The sequence below is a fragment of the Trachypithecus francoisi genome, unplaced genomic scaffold (genome assembly GCF_009764315.1).
Source record: "Trachypithecus francoisi isolate TF-2019V2 unplaced genomic scaffold, Tfra_2.0 Lachesis_group16, whole genome shotgun sequence".
In the NCBI taxonomy this organism is placed as follows: Eukaryota; Metazoa; Chordata; class Mammalia; order Primates; family Cercopithecidae; genus Trachypithecus; species Trachypithecus francoisi.
In genome coordinates, this window is record NW_022681461.1 from 89,739,531 (window position 1) to 89,763,230 (window position 23,700).

Consider the following 23,700-nt stretch of genomic DNA (forward strand, 5'->3'; position numbering starts at 1 on the left):
TGATGTCTCCTCTCTTTTGTTTTTAATTATGACTGAATGTTGAATCTTATTCCTCATTTGAAACAATCATACAAATTTACCCATTTTATCTGTTAATGGGGATAATTATATTAATACAATTTCTATTGATAAACCATCTTTTCATTCCTTGAGTAAGCCCAACTTGGTCATGATATTTACTATAATGTAGGGTTCAATTTCCTTGCATTTAGAATATTTGTATTTATATTCATATTACAGATTTGCCTTTCTTTTTTTAAATATTATCTTTGTTAAGTTTAAGTATCATGGTCATACTAGTTTTTTTTTTTTTTTTTTTTTTTTTTTGAGACGGAGTCTCACTCTGTCACCCAAGCTGGAGTGCACTGGCCAGATCTCAGCTCACTGCAAGCTCCGCCTCCCGGGTTCACGCCATTCTCCTGCCTCAGCCTCCCGAGTAGCTGGGACTACAGGTACCCGCCACCTCGCCCGGCTAGTTTTTTGTATTTTTTAGTAGAAACGGGGTTTCACCGTGTTAGCCAGGATGGTCTCGATCTCCTGACCTTGTGATCCGCCCACCTCGGCCTCCCAAAGGGTCATACTAGTTTTATACATGATGTAAGAATTCCCTTTTTCAGTAATCTGATCAGTTTAATAAAATTAGAATGTTCTCTTATTTGCAGTATTTGGTAGAAGTCACCTGTAAAACGGACAGAACTGCTCTTTTATTAGTACTGTAGGTAGGTTTTAATTCATTTTTTCTCTTTCTTTAATGGCTGTGGCAGAGGTGATATTCAGAATATTTAAATAACAAGCACTGCACGAACACTTGCCAGTCAGAATAGACGCAGATGGCTGTGCTGGAACAGGGTCCTGGAATCGCCATATTGTATAACGGGGGCTTTTGCTACTGAATCATGGGAAGGTTTTGAAGGAGGTATCTCTAGAAGAGGGGCCTGGGTAGTCAGAGGGTGTCAGAGGGTACCTCAGGGCACTGCCTATTTACAAATTAGTATGGAAGAAGTTCAATCTTTTAACAATGCTTCAGCTGAACCAGTACATATTGGCTAAATATTAGTCCTAGTAATAGTTGTATTTCAGGTTTTCTATTTCTTCCTTTGCCAGTTTTGCTAAGGTGTATTTTTTAGTAAACTGCCTATTTTATCAAAGTTTTCAAGTATATAGGGAATAAAGCTCATCTATCATCTTATTCTATATTGTTGTCTCCTTTTTTGTTGCTGATATTAGTTATTTTTGTCTTTTTTCTCTTGATGAATCTTGCCAGAGAATTGCCTATTCAATTAGCTTTTTTAAAATAGCAGGCTTTAAAAAATCCTCTATTATATTTTCATTTTTAACATCATCAGTTTTGTGCTTTTACACTTATCATTTCCATACATCTACTTTCATTGGATTTATCCTTTTACTTTTTTCCAGTTTTTTAGGTAAGATGCTTAGTTCATTAGTTTTCAACCTATCTTCAGTATGATCTCTTCTTTGATTCATAAATTATTTAAAAGCAAGTTTATAAGTCTCTAAACATGAGAATTTTTAATTAATAACTAAATGATACTAAGAACAGGGAAAATGGTTTGTGTGATAATAGTTCTTTGGTACCAGCTGAAACCTACTTTGTAGTTCAGTACATGCTCAATTTTTGTACCTGTTCTAAGTTTGCTTCAGAGGATATTTTTACTAGTTGTTGGGAGCGGAATCCTAAATATGTGTAATACATCAAGCTTATTAATAATATTTAAATCTTCCACAGCCTTATCCATTTTTCTTTGTTTGTTGTTGTTGTTGTTTAGACAGAATCTCACTCTGTCACCCAGGCTGGCTCACTGCAACCTCCGCCTCCCAGGTTCAAGCGATTCTCCTGCCTCAGTCTCCCAAGTAGCTGGGATTACAGGTGTGTGCCACTAGGCCCTGCTAATTTTTGTGTTTTAGTTGTTGTTGTTGTTATTGTTTTGAGATGGAGTCTCACTCTGTGGCCCAGGCTGGAGTACAGTGGCACAATCTCGGCTCACTGCAACCTCCACCTCTTGGGTTCGAGTGATTCTCCTGCCTCAGCCTCCCAAGTAGCTGGGATTACAGGCGCCAGCCACCACGCCTGGCTAATTTTTGTATTTGTAGTAGAGATGGAGTTTTGCCATGCTGGCCAGGCTGGTCTTGAACACCTGACCTCAGGTGATCCACCCACCTTGGCCTTCCAAAGTGCTGGGATTACAGGTGTGAGCCACCACACCTGGCCTAATTTTTGTATTCTTAGTAGAGACAGAGTTTCACCATGTTGGCCAGGCTGGTTTCCTGACTTCAAGTCATCCACCCACCTCAGCCTCCCAAAGTGCTGGGATTACAGGCGTGAGCCACCACGCCCGGCCCATTTTTGTCTAATCTATTAGTAAATGAGAGAATGCTGTTAATTTTTTCCACTGAGATGGAGATTTCTCACTTCTTGTAATTCTCTCCACTTTTGCTTTTTATATTTTTATGCTATGTTTTTAGGTGCATACAAGCTTTTATATTTTAGTGAAATTAATCTTTTGTTATAGTACCTTTTTATCAATAATGCTTTTTGCCTTAAACTTTATTTTGTCTGCTATTAATGTAGCTACAACTGTTTTGTCTTTGATGTATAATTCTGTTTGTTTTTTCTCATCCTTTTACTTTCAACTTTTCTGGGTATGTTTTAACTGTGTCCCTTACAAAGAAAATACAGCTCTGTTTTATTTTTAATCTAATCTAACACTGTCTATTTTTAACTGGACAGTTTAGTCCATATATGTTTATCACAATAATTAATATTTGGATTGAAGCTTAGGTTATCTGCCTACCAGTTTTATGCTTTGTGAAATAATAAAAAATATTTTTTTTGAAATTAAGGAAATTTATTTTATAAGCCAGTTTTCATCATGAACTATACAACTTGGTCTCCTTCCTGTATAATTTTCTCCAACATTTTTAGTTGCAGTATATGACTAGTTTTGTGCTTCTTATCTTTTCTTTTAAATAATTCTCTTTTTTCCTTCCCTTCTCTGCTTCTATGGGATTCATCATGTTTTATTAGTTTTTTACCCTCTACTAATTTGGAAGTTATCATTTATGTTTCTATTCAAATTTTATTTCTAAATTTTAGTAAACAAATTCATTTAGTAGGTATGCTTGTCTTTGTCTAAAGATAACCAATAGTTTTGTCTTCCACTCAAAAGAGTATGGGTAGCTACAAATCTCTAAGAATAGCCCCTCTCTTTTTACATATGACCTCTAAAAAGAATATTCCAAAAATGATGGCCACACACAGTGGCTCATGCCTGTAATCCTTGTACTTTGGGAGCTGAGGCAGGAGGATCACTTGAGCCCAGAAGTTCAAGACCAGCCTGGGCAGCATAGGGAGACCCTGTCTCTACAAAAATTAAAAAATTCGGTGGGCATGGTGGCACATGCCTATAGTCCTAGCTACTCAGGAGTCTGAGGCAGGAGGATCACTTAAGCCTAGGAGATCCAGGCTGCAGTGAGCTGTGACTGCACCACTGCACTACAGCCTGGGTGACAATGTGAGACCCTGTCTCAAAACAACAACAAAAACAAATACATACAGAAATGATCATGGTGTGTTTACTGTATTATCATTTCACCATGGCTAGCAAAGCAGGCATGTTTCAATTATTTTTCAAACTTCAACTCTTTAAGTATCAATTTCTTTAAAAGGAGACATTTTGTTGGAATGTTTCACAACAGAGGTATAACTGGCATTTTAGGTGGGACAACTAGTCCACTCTGCACACTGACCTGTGTACTGCAGGATGTTTAGAAACTCTGGTCCTTGCTGACTAAATGCTAGTAGATAGCTCTCTTCCCCCATAGTGACAACCAAAACTGCCCCATGCTTCATTTCTAAACATTCCCTTTGAGATCAGTACCACTCCAAATGAGAACTACTCTTTTAATGCATGAAAACAAAGAACAAAAATTACAAAATAAATATATGTAGAATTGAAGGAAGAAAAAGTGAGAAACAGTTTAGTTTCGCAGGAGAAATAACAAAAATATCTTTCCTTAAATTCAGGAAACTCTTTTTATAAGCCAGTTTTCATCATTAACTATACTACTTGGTCTCCTTCCTGTATCATTTTCTCCTAAAATTTTCAGTTGCAGTATATGAGTAAGTACAATTAACGATATCATCACTTTTTGGTTGTTTTTCCTAAAGCCAGTTTCTTTCTTGAGGCTAGGACAGAACACTGAATTTGTTCACCATCTTTAAAAAAATGTTTTTGTTCATAATCCTAACATGGTCTCCTATTCACAAACCTGTTAGTGTCCCAAATAATGACATTTCCATCAAATCCTGATGTTACTAAGAGTCTTGTATTAGTATCATATTCGATGTTCTTCACCCAGCTAGTGTGACCATGTAAAGTGCATACTTTGGTGTTCAATTTTCTCAGATCCCATAGTGCTATTGTAGTGTCATCAGAGCAGGTAGCAAACAGCCGGTTATCAAGAAATCTATAAAAGCAGAAAAACAAAACCCTGGTTCATTTAATCTCTTTTTAAAGGAAAATTGATTTGAGAAACAGTCACTATATTACCTAGTCAAGAAAGAAAGAAAAAAAGGACTACACACTCACTATATAAACCCAATGACTCTGATATACTATAAAAAGTATACTTTGCATAATTACAGAGCCAGGATACTATGATTTAATGACAGTCACATTGCAATTGGATCCATTTGCTTTAAATTACTGATTTTTATTTGAAATTGGAAATAGGGGTAAGTGTTTGGAAAACAGTGACAGAAGGGAAAAAAAGAACTTCAGAATCTCTATAGGAAACAAAAACGATGAGAGAGAATTTAATAGGAGATAGAGGAAGTTTTGAAGACTTGATTGCCGAGAGGGACACATTACACGTAATCAAAATCATGAGAAATATTTGCTTTGCCTTGAACATCTTTTTCTATTTAGAACACATTTACGCACAAAAATTGATGTAAAAATTGCCATTTTTAAAAATCTTTTAACTCAAAGGTATTTCCCAAATAATCTTTTAGCAACATTTTATTAGGACCAGTCAAGATTACAAAATAAGACTTAAAATACTATATAATTCACACTTTTTATTATTTTACACTAACTTCTCAATCCTTACTGAGAATATATTTAATACAAATGCTTAAAAAATAAACTACTATTCACACTTGAATTTTTGTTTAACATTAGGATGCTTTCTGTAATACATGCTGTTATCCTAATCTCTTACCGAAGAAATGAATTCTGGTGCTTCTTCCAAGATAAATTTACATATAATTGTCAGAACTCAACCTCAATATCCACAAATACCATAACGACTCTCCTAAAATTGATCATGGTTTTCAAATACCAGGCGTTTACACAGGTTGTTTCTGCCACCTGAAACAACCTTCCTCCTGCCCCTGGATCTGGCTAATTCTTGCTTTCTTTTTAATACCATCATGTGTCGCTTAATGATGGAATACATTCTGAGAAATGTGTCCTTAGGTGATTTTGTTGTTGTGTGAACATCATAGAATGAACTTACACAAACCTAGATGGAACACACTGAGGTTATATGGTATATATGGTATGTAGCCTATCACTCATAGGCTACAAATGTGCACAGCATGTTACCGTACTAAATACTGTAGGCAACTGTAACACAATTGTAAGTATTTGTATATTGAAAGATAGAAAAAAATACAGTGAAAGTACTGTATAAAAGATTTAAAATGTTACACCTGTATAGGGCACTTACCATGAATGGAGCTTGCAGGAGTGGGAGTTGCTCTGGGTGGGTCAGTGAGTGAGGGGTGAGTCAGTGTGAAGGCCTAGGGAATTACTGTCCATTACTGTAGACATTATAAACACTGTACACTTAGGCTACACTAAATTTATTTAAAAGTTTTTCTTCAGTAATAAATTAACCTTAAATTACTATAACTTTTTTTACTTAATGAATTTTTAATTTTTTAAACTTTTGACTCTTTTGTAATAACAGCTTAAACACAAACACATTGTACAACTGTACAAAACTATGTTCTTTCTTTATATCCTTATTTTATAAACTTTTTTCTATTAAAATGTTTACTTTTTAAACTTTTTTGTTAAAAACAAAGACACACATTAGCCTAGCCCTACACAGGGTAAAAATCATCAGTATCACTGTCTTTCACCTCCACATCTTGCCCCACTGGGCAATAACAGGAACAGAGCTGTCATCTCCTGATAACAATGGCTTCTTCTGGAATACCTCCTGAAGAACCTCCCTAAGGCTGTTTTACAGTTTACTTTTTTTTTTTTTAAGTAGGAGTACATTCTAAAATAACAATAAAAAGTATAACACAGTAGGTATTAGGCAATAGGAATTTTTCAGCTCCATTATAATCTTCTGGAACCACTGTTGTATATGATGTCACTCACTGAAATGTTGTTATGTGGCATATAACTATATTCAGCTGTTATCCCCTCCAGGAAGCCTTTCCTGTTTAACCAGTCTGGTAGAACTACCAATTATCTGAGCTCCCAAAGCATTCTGGGAGCTTCTATCATAATACTTAATATTATACTGTTGGTGAAACCCCGTCTCTACTAAAAATACAAAAAATTAGCCAGGCGTGGTGGTGAGCGCCTGTAATCCCAGCCACTGGGAGGCTGAGGCAGGAGAATGGCGTGAACCCAGGAAGCAGAGCTTGCAGTGAGCCCAGATGGCACCACTGCACTCCTGCCTGGGCAACAGGGTGAGACTCCATCTCAAAAAAAAAAAAAAATTATATTATAAGGAACAACTTTACTATAAACTCCTTGAAGGCAGAAGGAACCTGTCTGCCTCGGGTCATGGTTAGATCTGCAGTATACAATACACATGGTGCCAGACACATACGCACTTAACAAATACTTATGAAATAAACGAAAGAGGAGTTCACTGCCTAGCAGAAAAGACAATGTAACTACATAATTACACAAAATAATTGTGTGGAATAAGCAAAGAGGGTGGTTGGGATTTCATGATGTTATCATTTGAACTTAATAAAAGATGAGCAGGAACTCCCTAAGTGGCCGGGGGTAAGCAAAGGTACACAGGCATGTAAGCGGATGGTGCCCTCTGAGAAGCAGTGTTAGGAATGCTGTGTATGGGAAAGTAGAGGTGACTAGGGAGTACATTATGGATTTATTCTATGGTGATTCCCAGTAACTATTTTTTAATTATAAAAATACATTTCTTGGCCAGGCGTGATTGCTCATGCCTATAATCCCAACACTTCGGAAGGCCAAGATGGATGGATCGCTTGAGCTCAGGAGTTTGAGACCAGCCTGGGCAACATGACGAAACCCCATCTCTTATTTTAAAAATAACAATAACAAAAAACATTTCTTTCTTTTTTTTTTTTTTTTTTTTTTGAGACAGAGTCCGGCGCTCTGTGGCCCAGGCTGGAGTGCAGTGGCCGGATCTCAGCTCACTGCAAGCTTCGCCTCCTGGGTTTATGCCATTCTCCTGCCTCACCCTCCCGAGTAGCTGGGACTACAGGCGCCCGCCACCTCGCCCGGCTAGTGTTTTTGTATTTTTTAGTAGAGACGGGGTTTCACCATGTTAGCCAGGATGGTCTCGATCTCCTGACCTCGTGATCTGCCCGTCTCGGCCTCCCAAAGTGCTGGGATTACAGGCTTGAGCCACCGCGCCCGGCCAACAAAAAACATTTCTATTGAAAATATTTTTAATGAAAAAAAATCCATCACCAAAAATAACCAGTTTATTGATGTTTAGCTTAATTTCTATGTTTTAAACCTAATATTATCTCAAAAACATATTGCCATGTTATTAAGGATTTATTGACAAAATCATTTTTAATGGCTGAATAGTGTTCACTGTATGAAGAAACTGAAATCTTTTTTCTTTAAAATTTTTTTTTTTTGGAGACAGAGTCACGCTCTATCCCCCAGGTGCGCACTGCAACCTCTACCTCCTGGATTCAAGTGATTCTCATGCCTCAGCTTCCAGAGTAGCTGGGATTACAGGCACCCACCACGACGCCCGGCTAATTTTTGTATTTTTAGTAGAGACGGGTTTCGTCAGGTTGGCCAGGCTGGTCACGAATTCCTGACCTCAGGTGATCCATCTGCCTCAGCCTCCCAAAGTGCTGGGATTACAGGCGTGAGCTACCGTGCCCGGCTTCTTTTTAAAATGAATATGCAATTTTTGGGTGTTTGGATTGCTTACAATTTTTTACTACTAAAAAACACTAAGATGAGCATACTTACAGCCAAATATTAATCACATCCCTATTTATGTCTCTAAGTATATTCTCAGAAAAACATATTGCTAAGTAAAATGGGATTTGTTTGTAATGTAAGTTTTTTTAAATATAGCCAAATTGTCCTCCAGAAAAACATACCAATATGAGTTCCATCAGCAGTTAGGAGAGTGTCCACTTTCCCAAATCCTTGCCACATAGGTCTTTAAAAAAACCTTCTCCTAAGTGCTAGGAAAAAATATCATCTTGTTTTAAGTTGAAACTTTTATTTTTAGTAAAGTTGAAACTTTTTCACATTTATTAGAAAGATATATTTCTTTGCTGTTCATGTTCCTTGCTGATTTTACAACTGCAATATTATTTTAATTACTGTGTTGTAAAAAAAATCTTTAAAGATAATATATCAGTTTTTCAAATACTGTGCATTGTATATATTTTCCACATATTTCTTTTATATGGTTTACGTTTTCTCACCATATCAAAATTTTAATTTTTTTTTTTTCTTGAGACAAGGTCTTGCTCTGTTGCCCAGGCTGGAGTGCAGTGATGATTATGGCTCACCACAGCCTTGACCTCCCAGACTCAAGCAACCCTCCTTGTCTCAGTCTCCTGAGTAGCTGGGACTATGGGCACACGCCACCATGCCCAGCTAATCAAAATTTTAATTCGTATATTGTCAAGTCCATTTTTCCCTTATAGGTTTACCTTTACTGATAATGTGTTGTTGTTGTTGTTGTTTTGAGACTGAGTTTAGCTGCTGTTGCCCAGGCTGGAGTGCAATGGCGTGATCTCAGCTCACTGCAATCTCCGCCTCCCGGGTTCAAGCGATTCTCCTGCTTGAGCCTCCCGAGTAGCAGAGATTACAGGCGCCCGCCACCACGCCCAGGTAATCTTTTTCTTGGGGGGGCGGAGTCTCACTCTTGTCTCCCAGGCTGGAGTGCAGTGGCGCGATCTCGGCTCACTGCAACCTCCACCTTCCGGGTTCATGCCATTCTCCTGCTTCAGCCTCCCAAGTAGCTGAGATTACAGGCGCCCGCCATCACGCCCGGCTAATTTTTGTATTTTCAGTAGAGACGGGGTTTCACCATTTTGGCCAGGCTGGTCTCAAACTTTGGGCATCAAATGATCTATCTCCCTGCCTCAGCCTCCCAAAGTGCTGGGATTACAGGAATGAGCCACCACGCCCGGTTCCTGCTAATTTTCTTTACATTTTTAGTAGAGACAGGGTTTCAACATGTTGGCCAAGCTGGTTTTGAACTCCTGACCTCAACTGATCTGCCCCTTCAACCTCCCAAAGTGCTAGGATTACAGGTGTGAACCACTGCGCCCAGCCCTGATGATGCTTTCTAAAGTAAAACTAGTTAAATGACTTCCATACTTGACAGAAATTAGGTGACTGAGACTGGGCACAGTGGCTCACACCCATAATCCCAGCACTTTGGGAGGCCGAGGCCAGCTGATCACTTGAATTCAAGAGTTTTGAGACGAGCCTGGGCAACATGGTGAGAACTCATCTCTACGAAAAATACAAAAATTAGCCAGGTGTGGTGGCACGCACCTGTAGTCCCATCTGCTCAGGAGGCTGAGGCAAGAGAATCGCTTGAGCTAGGGAGGCAGAGGTTGCAGTGAGTCGAGATAGCACCACTGCACTCCATCCTGGGCGACATGAGTGAAACGCTGTCTCAAAAAAAAAAAAAAAAAAAAATTACATGATTGAGAAAAATACATGCAAAAAATATTTTCTAAAAGACTACTGGAAAGTTAAAGTTTTAAAATAAATTGAGCATACTCATACTTTTGAAAAGTTTTTAAAAAATAACAAAGATATTTTATTCAGTCTACAGAAAATACTTAATGCATGGATGGATTTAAAACCCCAATGAGGTTATATTGCTGCAGGCCACAGTGGTCTGAGAGTCTTAAGGAAGAGAGATTATTAGAATGAGAGTTTCAGAAAGGTCTCTGAACTGGCTAGATTTCCAGACTGTTGGACTTTCATAAAAAATAAAAAGGGGGACTAGCTTTTTAATTTTTGTTAATAAGGTCATTTAAAAAACGATAATTGTTGCATGAAAGGATATTTTAATACCAAAAGTATAGAAAAATACAAAGTTAGAATAAAAGCGAATAATTTTGAAATGAATAAGTTTAATGAGAAATTTAATACTTTGACTTTAATTGGCTCATTTTCACCTCAAAATATTACTTGTTAAAAACTTTGATATTGGAAGTTGCTGTTTAGTAAAATATAAATTTAAAAAACGATGGCTGGGCACAGTGGCTCACGCCTGTAATTCCAGCACTTTGGGAGGCCAACAAGAGTGGATCTCCTGAGCTCGAGTTTGAGACTAGACTGGGCAACATGATGTAACCCATCTCTACTAAAAATACAAAAACTAGCCAGGTGTGATGATGCATGCCTGTAATATCAGCTACTTGGGAGGCTGACGCAGGAGAATTGCTTGAGCTGACAGGGCGGAGACTGCAGTGAGCCGAGATCGTGCCACTGCACTCCAGCCTGGGCAGCAAAGCAAACAAAAAAAACTTTGGTATTGGAAAATCACTGACAAAGAGAAAAAAAAAATGTAGAATATTAAGAATGTACACTAGGAGATAAATTAAAGCATCCAGAACAATTTTTATCCCAAAATCAACAGATGCAAAGAATGTAGCATTAGACAAATCCTTGGATATGTGGGCCTCGTGCTCTCAAAATAAAACTTAGTCTAGCTTAATAAGTTAATAATTGTAAAATATTTTAACTCCACAGACCCCAATAAATAGGAGACAACCCTTCAAACACACTGAAATCTATGTCTCTGAATCACAGAACTCCAAATGTCTCCATCAAACCCCAACATACATGACTGTAACAGCTATGGGTAAGATGATATCTGGACAAATTCAAGGTCTTCATTGTCAGAGGATATGGTAAAGGATAAAAGAAACTGAAAGTGAATTCTATTAAAACAGGTACCAACATTTCATTGTATAAATGAAAGTGTTGTTGAGTCTATTATCTTAAAAAAATATTAAACAGGCCGGGCGCGGTGGCTCAAGCCTGTAATCCCAGCACTTTGGGAGGCCGAGACGGGTGGATCGCGAGGTCAGGAGATCGAGACCATCCTGGCTAACACGGCGAAACCCCGTCTCTACTAAAAAATAGAAAAAACTAGCCGGGCGAGTTGGCGGGCGCCTGTAGTCCCAGCTACTCGGGAGGCTGAGGCAGGAGAATGGCGTAAACCCGGGAGGCGGAGCTTGCAGTGAGCTGAGATCCGGCCACTGCACTCCAGCCTGGGCGACTGCGAGACTCCGTCTCAAAAAAAAAAAAAAAAAAAAATTAAACAAAAACTCATGAAAATAAACATTTTCCTGTTTAACTACAGATGATCCCCAACTTATAATTGTTCAACTAACAATTTTTTGACTTTATGATGTTTATCCGGGTATTAAATGCATTTTGACTTCCAGTTGGGAGATAATCCCATCAGAAGTTGAAGAGCATCTGCATATGCAAATTCTCAGAACAAGAATAAATTAAATGTTTGGCATTTTTTACATAATCTTCCCAATGAAATTATGATAGCAGAATATGACATCCTTACTTCATATTTGAATTTGTAGTATAATCAAAAAGAGGGTCATTGCAGCTCACGCCTGTAGTCCCAACACTTTGGGAGGCTGAGCGAGGTGGATTGCTTGAGGTCAGGAGTTCAAGACCAGCCCCGGCAGCATAGAGAAACCCTGTCTCTACAAAAGATTAGCCAAGCCTGTAGTCCCAGCTATGGAGAGGCTGAGGCAGGAGAACTGCTTGAGCCCAGGAGGCGGAAGTTGCACTGAGCCATGATCGTGCCACTGCACACCAGCCTAGCCTGGGTAACAGAGCAAGACCCTGTCTCAAAACAAAACAAAACAAAACCCAAAACAGAGAGTCATTTCTATATAAACATTCAAGGGCCTCATCAATTTTCCCAAGAGCCTTTTTCCTTAGTCCTGTGAGATATTCACATAATGCTTTAAGGTCTCTATCGTGTCATAATTGATGTCATTTTCTTTTATCAAATTGATCACTACTCTAACTCTATGATATCATTATCTGCCAGTGATTTTATATTACTTGACCAGTTCTCTAACATAATTTTCAGGGTTTTGCAAAATTCTACATCCTTTGTAAGATAAGAAATTTCATGTTCCCACTGACGCAGCCCTACATTTGCATTATATAGTTTGACATTTAACAATAAGCAGCAAACCAACAAAGACAGTGGGAGGGAGAAATAGATCCTGGGATATATTTAAATGGGTATTAATTTTTTTTTTTGAGACGAAGTCTCGCTCTTGTTGCCCAGGCTGGCATGCAATGGCATGATCTCGGCTCACTGCAGCCTCCATCTCCTGGGTTCAAGCGATTCTCCTGCCTCAGCCTCCCGAGTAGCTGGGATTACAGGCATCCACCACCATGCCCTGCTAAGTTTTGTATTTTTAGTAGAGATGGGCTTTCAACATGTTGGCCAGCATGGTCTCGAACTCCTGACTTCAGGTGATCTGCCCACCTTGGCCTCAAAGTGCTGGGATTACAGACGTGAGCTACCTAAATGGGTACTAATTAATTTTTTTTTTTTTCAGATGGAGTTTTGCTCTTGTTGCCCAGGCTGGAGTGCAATGGCGCGATCGTGGCTCACTGCAGCCTCCACCTCCCGGGTTCAAGCGATTCTCCTGCCTCAGCCTCCTGAGTAGCTGGGATTACAGGTGCCCGCCACCATGCCCGGCTAAATGGGTACTAATTTTTTAAATGTAATATCACTAAATAAATATTCTTATGATGACCTCAGGGCTTCTCCCTGCAACTTCATAATTGGGGGGACCTATATCTTTTTTTTTTGTTTGAGATGGAGTCTCGCTCTGTCACCCAGGCTGGAGTGTAGTGGCATGATCTTGGGTCACTGCAACCTCCGCCTCCCGGGTTCAAGCAATTATCTGCCTCAGCCTCCCGAGTAGCTGGGAGTACAGGTGCCCGCCACCAGACCCGGCTAATGATTATTAAATGAGCTCTGAATCCATATACAGATCCCTCAGGAATGAGAAGTAAGCCTGTATAATGGTTTAAGTATTTAAATTATAGACTTTTCCCACTACTTTCCCAAAATATGAACAGAAAATATTCTCCATAACTATCAATGTTTTTATTTTTTTATTTTACAAGATAATAAGCAAACTACAAAACTAAGAAATGAACTAGAAGATATTACCAAGTATGTACAAAATGACTATCTAGAACCAAACCAGAAAATGCATGCCCGTATCTCTGAACAATACAGTGAGGTGATCTAATGGAACTGAGTATGAATTCCAGCTCTACCACTTACTATATCTAAGAACTTGGGCAAATCTCTTTATTTGAGTTATAGTTTCTTTATTCCTTAAATAGCTACAATATCTGTCTCATAGAGGGATACTGTAAGGATTAAGTAATGTATAAAAAGTGCTTCACAGAAGGTTTGACACATAGAAAGCATTCAAACAATGGAAGGTAGTATTATTAATAAATAATGCACATTTAAGCTCATGCACCGAAGACTCTTCAGATTCTCACTCAAAACTCTTTTTTTTTTTTTTCCTGAGACAGAGTCTTGCTCTATTGCCCAGGCTGGAGTGCAGTGTCGCGATCTCGGTTCACTGCAACCTCTGCCTCCTGGGTTCAAGCGAGTCTCCTGCCTCCCGAGTAGCTGGGACTACAGGCATGTGCCACCACGCCCAGCTAATTTTTGTATTTTTAGTAGAGACTGGGTTTCACTATGTTAGCCAGGCTGGTCTGGAACTCCTGACCTCAGGCAATCTGCCCACCTTGGCCTCCCAAAATGCTGGGATTACAGGCGTGAGCCACTGCACCCAGCCAAAACTCTTAAGTTATGTATACTTGTAAACGAGCTTCAAAATCGATTTCTCTAATCAACAGATCAGAAGAAGCAGATTCAAATTTGTAGGTATGAGTTGCTATGGCAGGCACACTAGCAGCAGCAAATGAAGGCTAACATTGATAAAGAATACATTCTAATAGCAGATTAGTCAAAGGTCGTTTTGAGTAAAGGCAAACAACTTTGCACAAGTCTTATCTTTCTGAGATAAGAAATTTTTAAATTATAAAATATTAGCAACATAGAGAAAACTATGAAAAATGTAACAAACATCTGGGATACCACTCAGCTTTATCAACTTTAACATTTTATCTTTCACATATTTTTGAACATTACAAACACAGTTGAAGTGCCTTGTATATCCCTCCCCAATCCCTTCCCTTCTCTTCCTCCCCAGGGGGAACCACTATCCAAAATTTGTTGTTATTCTGATATAAATTTTTAATACCATGAATTCATATGTATATAACCATAAACACTTTATAGTATTGTTTTGCATTCAGTTTTTTCTCTGTAAATGTTGAATAAGCACCCACCATATGCTAGGCACAATTCTAGATGCTGGAATAGAGCACAGAACAAATACATGCCCTCACCAAGCTTATGTTTGTAATGTTTTCAAATTTTATGTAAATGGTATCACACTATAAAGCTCATTCTACATTTTTCTTTTCTACTTCAACTTTAAATTTCTGAGATGTGTAGCAGATGCTGATGCTTTTAGTTCATTTATCTTAACTGATGTATAGTATTTCATTGTATAAATACACCAGAATTTATCTATTAATTTCCTCTTGATAGACATTCAAGTTGTTTCCAACTTCTCTCTATTACAAACAATGCTATAATGAATCTTCTTTATACACCTCCATGTCCACATTTGCATTAATTTCTTTCTTCTTCTTCTTTATTCTTTTTTTAAGAGACAGGGTCTTGCTCTGTCACCCAGACTGGAATGCAGTGGTGCAATCATGGCTCCCTAAAGCCTCAAACTCCTGGGCTCAAGCAATCCTCCTAAGCTTTCCAAGTAGTTGGGACTATAGGCACATGCAACCACACCTGGCTAATTTTTAAATTTTTTGTAGAGACGGAGTCTCACTATGTTGCCCAGGCTGGTCTTGAACTCCTGCCCTCCAGTGATTCTCCCACCTCAGCCTCCCAAAATGCTTGGATTACAGGTATGAGCCACCATGCCCAGCCTGCATTAATTATTTAAAAAAACATTAATCTTCAACTTTACCATATATGGCTTAACTGCCCTTCAAAATAATGTTACAAATTTATACTTCATCAGTAATATCTAAGAATGCCTATTTCTCAACATTTTGCTGCCAAGAGAAATACCAAGTATTTTTCTGCCAATTCTTGGTATTTATTGTTATTTTTATTTGCACATCCATAATAAATAAGCTTGAACATCTTTCTGTAGTTATTGTTCATTATAGTTTTTTATTTTTTATTTTTTTTGAGACAGAGTTTTGCTCTTGTTGCCCAGGGTGGAGTGCAATGGCACTGTCTCGGCTCACTGTAACCTCCGCTTCCTAAGTTCAAGCGATTCTCCTGCCTCAGCCTCCCGAGTAGCTGGGACTACAGGCATGCGCCACTATGCCTGGCTAATTTTTGTATTTTTAGTAGAGACAGGGTTTCTCCATGTTGGTCAGGCTGATCTCGAACTCCCAACCTCAGGTGAACCGCCCACCTTGGCCTCCCAAAGTGCTGGGATTACAGGCGTGAGCCACCGTGCCCGGCCTGTTCATTGTAGTTTATCTTACGTGATTCTCTGCTGCTTTTGCTAAAAGATAATATATATTATTATCTTATATACTAATACTTTTTTGGTTATGTACATTGAAAGTGACTTCTCCCACCAATTATAGCCTATCTTCTCACATTGTTATGATGCATTTGGTTACAATGAAGTTTAAAATTTTTATGCAGTTGAACTGATCAATCCTTAATGATTTATGCTTTTTGTATCTAAAAAACATCCTTTCTTACACTTAGAACACAAGTATAATCTATACTTTCTCCTAAAACTTTAAAGGTTTGCTTTTATAATTAGATCTTTAATATAACTGGAAGTTATTTTCACTTATGGTGTGAAGTAGAGATCTAATTTTATTCTATTTTTTCATATATATAGCCAAACCTCTCTTTTCCATTTCCGCCCCCCACTGATTCATAATGCCCCTGCTATCATGTACAACATTTTTATAGATACATAGGTCTGTTTCTGGGATACTCCGCTATCACTTAATCTACTCCTGTTTTAAGACTACATACTGTAGGCATGCACCACCATGCCTGGCTCTTGCTGTTCTATGTAAGTTTTAAAATCAAATTTTATGAAAAACTCTGTTGGTATTTTAACTAAAACTACACTGAATTTATAGAATAATTTGGGGAGAATCAACTTCTTTATGATACTGACTTTTTGCATCCAGAAAAGATTTGAATTTGTTTGGTTTCCTTTTTTTTTTTTTCTTTTTTTCTGAGAGGGGGTTTTGCTATTTTGCTCAGGCTGGCCATGAACTCCTGGGCTGAGCCTTGGCCTCCCAAGTATCTGGGACTACAGGTGTGTGCTACTGCACCTGGCAGACTTACATTTGCTTTTACAGGTACATGACAGTGCTTCCAACCTGAATCCAATTGAAAATTGTTGGCTGGAGATTTTGAACCATACAGTAGTGTGAATTTGGGTCCCACACATGCATGAGTGCTGGATTGTGGTTAAATATTCAGAGGAGGGCCAGGCACAGTGGCTCATGCCTGTAATTCCAGCACTTAGGGAGGCTGAGGTGGGAGGATCACTTGAGGTCAGCAGTGTCAGGCCAGCCTGGGCAACACAGCAAGACCCTATATCTACAAAAAGAAAAGGTATTGTGGTATTTGGGTGTATGTTTTATTTGCATAAATGATAATGATAGTGTATTACATATTCTGCTTCTTACTATTTCTTCTCTCTAAAAAACTACCAGGTTCTGAAATCTTATACATGTGGCACAGGCATATCTAATCTGGGTTCCCGTTGCCTGGCGTCATGTGCCACATTTCACCTGTGCATTCTCTCATTGATGGTGGGCACTCAGCTGGCTCCAGTGCTCTCCCACATACATACACCACACCAAACAACCTCAAACCTGTGGGCTCTTGTGGATCCTGTGAGAATGTCTCTGGACTGTATACTCAGTAGCATAACTGCTGGGTCATAGCGTTAGTAGCCCCAGATCCTTCCAGAAAGGCGGTAGCATCCACACCCCATCAGCCATCATGATACAGAACCCATCCATGCCAACATTTGGCTTATCCAGCTTTTAAATTTTTGCAGTCCAATAGGTGTAAAGTGGCATTTTGTTCTAATTCTCATTTGTGTGATTACTAATAACTTTAAGCTTCTCTTTCCATGCATAATAGCTGTAGGGGTTTCCTTTCTATCAATTGTTCGTCCATATCCTTTGCCCATTTTTCTACTGGGGTTGCCCTCCTGATTTTTATTTGCAGGAATCCTTTGTATATTCTGGGTATTAGTCCCTTGTCAGCTTTTAACATTGAAATACCTTTTCTCATTTGTTCAGCTATGCATTAACTCTGTTCATATTGCCTTTTTTTTTTTAAAGAAATATTCCACTTTTTAAAACTTTTTTCTTTTTCTTTTTCTTTTTTTTTTTTTTTTTTTTTTTTTTTTTTTTTTTTTGAGACAGAGTCTCGCTCTGTTGCCCAGGCTGGGGTGCAGTGGCCGGATCTCAGCTCACTGCAAGCTCCGCCTCCCGGGTTTTAGGCCATTCTCCTGCCTCAGCCTCCCGAGTAGCTGGGACTACAGGCGCCCGCCACCACACCCGGCTAGTTTTTTGGATTTTTTAGTAGAGACGGGGTTTCACCGTGTTAGCCAGGATGGTCTCGATCTCCTGACCTTGTGATCCGCCCGTCTCGGCCTCCCAAAGTGCTGGGATTACAGGCTTGAGCCACCGCACCCGGCCCTTTTTCTTTTTTTTAAGACGGAGTCTTGCTCTGTCACTCAGGCTGGTGTGCAGTGACACGATCTCAGCTCACTATAGCCGCCACCTTCTGGGTTCCAGCGATTTTCCTGCCTCAGCCTCCAGGTAGCTGAGACTACAGGCACTCACCACCAAGTCCGGCTTTTTTTTTTTTTTTTTTTTTTGTATTTTTGTAGACACGGGGTTTCACTGTGTGGCCAGGCTGGTCTCAAACTCCTGACTTCAGGTGATCCACCTGCCTCTGCCTCCCAAAGTGCTAGGATTACAGGCATGAGCCACTGTGCCCAGCCACTTTAAAAAATTTTTAAGTTCAAGGGTACATGTGTAGGTTTGTTATATAGCTAAACTTGTATCATAGAGGTTTGCTGTACAGATTATTTTGTCACTCAGGTATTAAGCCTATGGTACTCATTAGTTATTTTACCTGATCCTCTCCCTCCTCCCACCCTCCACTCTCTGGAAGGCCCCAGTGTCTGTTGTTCCCCTCTGTGTGTCCATGTTTTCTCATCATCTGGCTCCTACTTCTAAGTAAGAACATGCAGTATTTGGTTTTCTGTTCCTGCATTAGTTTGCTAAAGATAATGGCCTCCAGCTTTACCCATGTTCCTGCAAAGGACATAATCTCATTCTTTTTTACAGTTGCTTAGTATTCCATGGTGTATATGTACCACATTTTCTTTATCCAGTTTGCCATTGATGGGCATTTAGGTTGATTCCATGTCTTTGCTTTGCTGCAATGAACATATGCATGCATGTGTCTTTATTCCCTTGGGTATACACCCAGTAATGGGACTGCTGGGTCGAATGGTAGTTGTTTTTAGGTCTTTGAGGAACCAACACACTATTTTCCACAATGGTTGAACTAATTTACACTCTCACCAACAGTGTATAAGTGTTCCTTTTTCTCCGTAAGCTCGCCAACATCTGTATTTTTTTTTTTTTGACTTTTTAATAACAGCCATTTGTTCAGGATATTTTTAAATCTTCTACTGCCTAATTTTTATCTGCTTGATTTATCAGTTTTGGACAGAACTGTATTAAAATATCTCACTATAATTGTAGACTTCTAATTCTTTATAATTCTATTTTTGCTTTGTGTATTTTAAGGCTATATTTAAGATGCATTCAAGTTCATAATTATTTTATCTTCTTGGTAGACTTTTCCTTTTATTAATGTGTACTGTTTCATTTTATCTTTATTAAAGGCCTTGGTCTTTCATCTGTCTGATATTGACAATTTCTCTCAGTTTTCTTTTCCCATTTCTCAGTGGTTTTATTTTTGGTATTGCTAAACATCTATTGATAGATCAACAGATAAATCATTTTGTTTTTTATTCAAATTATTGACTCTTAATAAAGACAATTAATCTATTTATATGACTTTGAACTACTCATATATTTGGAACTTTTTCTACTTCTTGTTTTCTGTATTCTATTTATCATCCTTTTTCTTTACTTAATTTTTTTTTTTTTTTTTTTTTTTTTTTTTTTATTTTTTTTTTTTTTTGAAACGGAGTCTTGCTCTTTCGCCCGGGCTGGAGTGCAGTGGCCAGATCTCAGCTCACTGCAAGCTCCGCCTCCCGGGTTTTACGCCATTCTCCTGCCTCGGCCTCCGGAGTAGCTGGGACTACAGGCGCCCGCCTTGTCGCCCGGCTAGTTTTTTGTACTTTTAGTAGAGACGGGGTTTCACCGTGTTAGCCAGGATGGTCTCGATCTCCTGACCTCGTGATCCGCCCGTCTCGGCCTCCCAAAGTGCTGGGATTACAGGCTTGAGCCACCGCGCCCGGCTTTTTTTTACTTTTTTAAACTCTCCTGTCTTTTACTGAAGTGATTAAGTTTCCAGTATTCTCTTTTGCCCTTCTGCAGCTTTGAAAGCGATATTGGTTTGTATTTCCATTATTTTAGTTAAATCTTTTCAGTTTTTTCATCGCATATATTTAATTATACAGTTTTCTAGAAGAGTCTGAATTACTTACTATTTTTATCTTCCTCTCGAACATGAAGAGGGCCTTAACATATTATACCTTTCCACTTAACAAAACTCTCCTATGCATACAACCTATTTGTTGTTGCTGTCTAGAACCACACTGTCCAATTTGGTAATGTAGCCATTACCTGCATCTGCTTTTGAGTCCTTGATAGTCAGGCAGTCTGAATTAAGATGTGCTCTAATGACTGGGTGCAGTGCCTGACGCCTATAATCCCAGCACTTTGGGAGGCTGAGGCAGGTGGATCATTTGAGGTCATGAGTTCAACACCAGCCTGGTCAATGTGGTAAAACCCCATCTCTACTAAAAATACGAAAATTAGCTGAGTGTGGTAGCACATGCCTGTAATCCCAGCTACTTGGGAGGCTGAGGCAGGTGTATCATTTGAGGTCAGGAATTCGAGACCAGCCTGGCCACCGTGGTGAAACCCCATCTCTACTAAAAATACAAAAATCAGCTGAGTGTGGTGGCACATGCCTGTAATCCCAGCTACCTGGGAGGCTGAGATATGAGAATTGCTTCAGTGCAGGAGACAGAGGTTGCAGTGAGCCGAGATCATGCCACTGCACTCTAGCCTGGGCAACATAGCGAGACTCTGTCTCAAAAAAAAAAAAAAGAAAGATGTGCTCTAAGTATAAAATACAAACTAGATTTTGGATTTTGAAGACTTAGCATGAAAAAAATGAAAGTAAAATAGCTCAATAATTTTTATATTGATTACATGTTGAAATGATAGTATTTTGGACATACTAGGTTAAATAAATTATTAGAAATGATTTCACCTCTTTTTTCTTTTCTAATGTGACTACCATAAAATTAAAAATTACATATGTGACTAGCATTACATTTTTATTGGATAGTGCTAATCTAGAGTTTTAGTTTTTATTTTGTTTTACATGTACCCCCCCCAAAAAAAACTCGTAAATTCTTTTCTTTATGTTAATAACAGTTAACATTTTACCTAATAAAAATTCTTTAGTTTGGATTAACAGTTTCCCTGGACATAACATGGTACTGAACATTATTTTGCCTTTATACTGAAGATATTAATATTACTCCATTTCCTCCTGATATCAACTACTGCTAATGAGAAACCTGTTTCTGTAACTATTGTACTTCTGTGGGTAATCTGGCTTCTAACTTTGGTGGCTTCTAAGATTTTCTCTTGATTTTTGGTATTCTAGAGTTTCACCACAACCTGTCTAGATGTGGATTCATGTTCATTTAAACTGCTTACACTATAAAGTTCGCTTTTGATTTGATGTCTCAGGCCCTTCAGTGCTAAAAATTCTCAGCCATTGTTATCTTCAAAAATTAGTTTTCTAACAATATTTTTCTATAACTCTATATACACTGTAATCTCTCAATTAATCCTGTCTTTCAACTACTTTTTCATATTCTAACCTTTTTTATGTGTTCTGTGTGAATTTTTAGTGCTATATTCTAACTCATTAATTAATTTATCAGTGGTGTAAAAGGTAAAGTTCATCCCATCTATTGAGTTTTTTATATACCAGCTACATAATTACTTTTTCTTTCTTTTTATAAAGATAAGAGTCTTGCTCTGTCTCACCTAGCCTGACAGCAGTGGTGCAATCATAGCTCACTGCAGCCTTGAACTCCTGGGCTTAAGTGATCCTCCTGCCTCAGTCTCTCAAGCTGCTGGGATTACAGGTGCAAGACACCAAGCCCAGCTTGACTTTTTTTTTTAATAATTTTATTTTTCCATAAGTTATTGGAATACAGGTGGTATCTGGTTACATGAGTAAGTTCTTTAGTGGGGATTTGTGAGACCCTGGTGCACCCATCACCCAAGCAGTATACACTGCACCATATCTGTTGTCTTTTATATCTTGCCCAACCCCCCACTCTTCCCCTCAAGTCCCCAAAGTCTATTGTATCATTCTTATGCCTTTATGTCCTCATAGCTTAGGTCCCACTTATCAGTGGAAACCTGTGATGTTTGGTTTTCCATTTCTGAGTTACTTCACTTAAAATAATAGTCTCCAGTCTCATCCAGGTCATTGCAAATGCTGTTAACTCATTCCTTTTTATGGCTGAGTAGTATTCCACCGTGTATATATATACCACAGTTTCTTTATCCACTCATTGATTAACGGGCATTTGGGTTGGTTCTATGATTTTGCTATTGTGACTTGTGCTGCTATAAATGTGTGTATAAGGAACTTTTTCAAATAATGACTTCTTTTCCTCTGGGTAGATACCCAGGAGTGAAATTGCTGGATCAAATGGTAGTTTTACTTTTAGTTCTTTAAGGAATCTCCCCACTGTTTTCCATAGTGGCTGTACTAGTTTACATTCCCACCACCATTGTAGAAGTGTTCCCTGATCACTGCATCCCCACCAACATCTACTGTTTTTTGATTCTTTGATTATGGCCATTCTCACAGGAGTAAGGTGGTATCGCATTGTGGTTTTGATTTGCATATCCCTGATCATTGGTGATGTTGAACATTTTTTCCTATGTTTGTTGGCCATATGAAGAGTTCTTCTTCTAAGAAATGTCTGTTCATTTCCTTAGCCCACTTTTTGATGGGATTCATTGTTTTTTTCTTACTCATTTGAGTCTGTTGTAGATTCTGGATATTAGTCCTTTGTCAGATGTATAGATTGTGAAGATTTTCTCCCACTCTGTGGATTGTCTGTTTACTTTGCCAACTGTTCCTTTCGCCATGCAAAAGCTCTTTAGTTTAATTAGGTCCCAGTTATTTATCTTTATTTTTATTGCAATTGCTTTTGGGGTTTTGGTCATGAAATCCTTGCCTAAGCCAAGTCTAGAAGGGTTTTTTCAATGTTATCTTCTAGAATTTTTATAGTTTCAGGTCTTAGGTTTAAGTCCTTAATCCATCTTGAGTTGATTTTTGTATGAAGTGAGAGATGAGAATCCAGTTACATTCTCCTACTTGTGGCTAGCCAGTTATCCCAGCACCATTTGTTGAAAAGGGTGTCCTTTCCCCACTTTATGTTTTTGTTTGCTTTGTCAAAGATCAGTTAGCTGTAAATATTTAGGTTTATTTCTGGGCAGCCTGACATTTTTAATTTCTAAGAGTTCTAGCTAGTTCTTTACATTGACTTTTTCTTGTTCAATCTCTTTTGATTGTTTCAGTCTTTAAGCTTTCTTTAATTGGAAAGTATCTCTTAATTTATTTCTCTGAGCATCCTAAAAAGGCTTAAAAGTTTCTCCCAATCATTGGAATACCATGCAGCTGTTAACAAGAATAAGGTAATCCCATGGGTATTAATATCAAATGATCTCTAAACATGTTATTAAGTGAAAAAGGCAAGGTAAATAATAACATGTGTAAATGCTACCATTTATATAAAAATGTACATATGTGTGAGTGTGTATGTATATATATACATGTTTGTATATGCAACAATTATCTAGAAAAGACAGCAAGAAATGGGTAACAGTGGTTGCCTCTGGGGCGGGAAACTGGGTGGCTAGGTGAAAGAGGTGGAGATAGACTTACTTTTCACTGTTTACCCTTTTTGTACCTTTGAATTTTGTACTACATGCATCTATTACCTAG

The 23,700-nt window shown here is 38.4% G+C and overlaps 1 protein-coding gene across 3 annotated transcripts in view; it reads right to left on the reverse strand.

Annotated features, from left to right (window-relative positions):
• DCAF10 (DDB1 and CUL4 associated factor 10) overlaps nucleotides 1-23,700 on the reverse strand; it is a 66,845-nt gene that overhangs the window by 21,597 nt on the left and 21,548 nt on the right. For 2 of the 3 annotated variants that reach the window (XM_033238043.1, XM_033238044.1), the window contains exon 3: nucleotides 4,291-4,488. The exons of the other annotated variant lie outside the window; for it this stretch is intronic. In XM_033238043.1, the coding sequence (XP_033093934.1) occupies nucleotides 4,291-4,488 (198 nt within the window). The remainder of the gene's footprint in view (nucleotides 1-4,290; nucleotides 4,489-23,700) is intronic. 3 annotated transcript variants of the gene reach the window in all.